This window comes from Anarrhichthys ocellatus, unplaced genomic scaffold (genome assembly GCF_004355925.1).
Source record: "Anarrhichthys ocellatus isolate YVR2014 unplaced genomic scaffold, GSC_Weel_1.0 scaffold3, whole genome shotgun sequence".
NCBI classification, from domain to species: Eukaryota; Metazoa; Chordata; class Actinopteri; order Perciformes; family Anarhichadidae; genus Anarrhichthys; species Anarrhichthys ocellatus.
In genome coordinates this window covers 3,801,818-3,804,209 of record NW_022280033.1, presented here as the reverse complement: position 1 = coordinate 3,804,209, position 2,392 = coordinate 3,801,818, and the positions used below count along the sequence as shown (strand labels likewise).

The following is a 2,392-nucleotide window of genomic DNA, read 5'->3' as shown; positions in this document are numbered from 1 at the left end:
AACTGTGTTGTAAGAAACCTGAAAGAAGACAAAAACTGCAGCAGCCATCTCTCAGTTCTCACATCGTGGGTTGTCCTTGCTCTCAACTCCACAGGACAGCAATGTTAAATTCTAAATATGTAAATAACAGTGAAATTGATCTGCGTACCCTTGCAAACCCTGCAAACACATTTAGTGCTTCAGTGTAATAATTTAGGCTTAATGTCTAAAAAGAAAAAAAACATTATTTAAAGGTGGAAGATACGAGATTGGGAGCATTTCGATTTCCTCTCAAAGGCTCTCAACATGGTGAAGGCGAGCCTCCTGCTCACAGCTAACAGTGCTAACAGCACTAACAGTGCAGACAACAACAAATGAGCTGACAGAGCCAGCAGTGTTTAATCTATTATCTTACTGTCTATTTAAATCAAACTAAATCTGCTTCCATTTCAACAAGTGCAAACACAAATACTGAACAAAACGATCCAGCAGTCCCATGGAAAAGAATCTGCAAATTCTAATATTGGCATTTTATCTGAAGCTTAGGCTTTACAGTCGAGGCTCTCTTGTGGTGTCTTTCACCAGATATTAGGGAGCAGCTCGATTATAAAGTCGTGAATGTCCTCCATTATTTCAAATGAAATAAAAAAGCAAACATGTGGGAGTAAAAGCAACACAGGATAACTTCCTGTTTCGTTGTGACTACCATCTCTATGCGCTTTCTGTCCTAATCATCCTGGTGGACTTGTCCTGGTAATAGAGCATCACTCTCAAGCCCCACCGCTGAGGTGAACGGCGTGATGGTTTCCAAGGAGATTTCCGGGTCATCCTCGAGCTGGACGGTGGCGGGAAGCAGCAGCAGTCTGTTGTGGCTCCGGGAACCATTGGAGATGATCGACTCCTCGTCAAACTGTGGGCTCATGTCCTCCAGGTGGTCTGACCCGACGTTAATGTTGCGTGGATGTTGCTGCGGCTGAGTGGGGACCAGCGTCTCCTTGTGGAGCGTCGTGTCGTGGTGGTAAGAAACAAGCTCGTCGCTGAAGTTCACAGCTTCCACCGCGTTGTTGGGGCACATTTGGTTGCAACCCAGAATGGTTGCGAAGGCCCGGCGGAAGTCTGCGTTGAATGCATAAATGACCGGGTTGAGGGAGGAGTTGGCCCAGCCGAACCAGACGAAGACGGTGAAGGTGGTGTCGCTAACGCAGGGCGGATCACAGAACGGCACCGTGCAGTTGAGGACAAAGAACGGCAGCCAGCAGAAGACAAACACCCCCATGATAATGGAGAGTGTCTTCAGGACTTTGGTTTCCTTCTTAAACGACGACTTCAGTGAGGCTTCTTCGTTGGGCCTGTGCTGCTGCTGGTTCCGGTTCACTCCGTAGCCTTGGTTCTGCGCCTGCTCAGCCGCCCTCTCCAAAGACGTGATCCGGCGGATTTGGGTCTGAGCGATCCTGTAGATCCGGGTGTAGGTGGCGATCATGATCACCACTGGGATGTAGAAGCTGATGAGGGAGGAGGAGATGGCGTAGGTTTTGTTCAGGTTGGCGACACAGCTCTTGGCGGGGGTGCTGGCATTGAGGTTGCTGCTGTTTGTGAAATTCCTGCCACTGGCCACCATCATCTCCATCATTTCCTCCATCGCTTCGTCTTCCTCCTCCCCGACCTGATGCCAGTTGAGCTGTACCGGGATGAAGGAGATCAGGATGGACAGCGACCACGCCACCCCAATCATGACAAACGCCACCCGGTGAGTCATCTTCCGCTCATACTTGAACGGGCTGGCGATGGCCCAGTAGCGGTCCACACTGATTATGCACAGGTGCAGGATGGAGGCTGTGGAGCACATGATGTCGAAGGCAATCCAGACCCCGCAGAACCGTCCGAACAGCCACGTGCCGGTCACCTCGGTGATGGCCTCCCAGGGCATCACCAGCACGGCCACGAACAGGTCAGACACGGCCAGCGAGATGACGAAGAAGTTGGTGACCTTGGAGCGCAGGTGGCGGAACCTGACCACGGCGGCGCACACCAGCGTGTTCCCGAGCAGCGTGGACACGATGAGCAGGAAGAGGACGCAGCCGACGAGGACGCGCAGTCCCCCGTTTGCTCCACCGCTCCCGCCGTCCTCCTCCTCGTCGCCCTCCTTCTGTCCCTCGCCGTCCAGCTCCGACAGAACTTGGGTGAAATTACTCCACGTCGTGTAGTTTCCCATTTTCCTCCCCACAGATAGATGGAAAGTGGTAACAGGTGATTAATATCCCCTTCTCTTCTGTCCAGCGTCTCCTGACACACAAACCATCCTCTGATCTCTCAGTGAAAAATAAAAATAGTAAGCGAAAGTGTCTTCAAAAAAAATCCTGCATGCGACTTTTTAAAATCAGATCCTTAGTCCGAAGAAGCGCTCCGCGAGAAA

At 51.3% G+C, this 2,392-nt stretch overlaps 1 protein-coding gene across 1 annotated transcript; it reads right to left on the bottom strand.

Moving 5' to 3' along the window:
* Window positions 1-328: 328 nt before the first annotated feature.
* Window positions 329-2,191, bottom strand: LOC116398191 (D(1)-like dopamine receptor). Its single transcript, XM_031874280.1, has one exon. It carries the CDS (start codon window positions 2,189-2,191, stop codon window positions 707-709), a length of 1,485 nt encoding a protein of 494 aa, XP_031730140.1. The 3' UTR covers window positions 329-706.
* Between the last annotated feature and the right edge of the window lie 201 nt (window positions 2,192-2,392).

Coding starts and splice junctions, on each gene's coding strand:
- LOC116398191 (XM_031874280.1), bottom strand. CDS start 2,191: ATGGGAAACTACACGACGTGGAGTAATTTCACCCAAGTTCTGTCGGAG.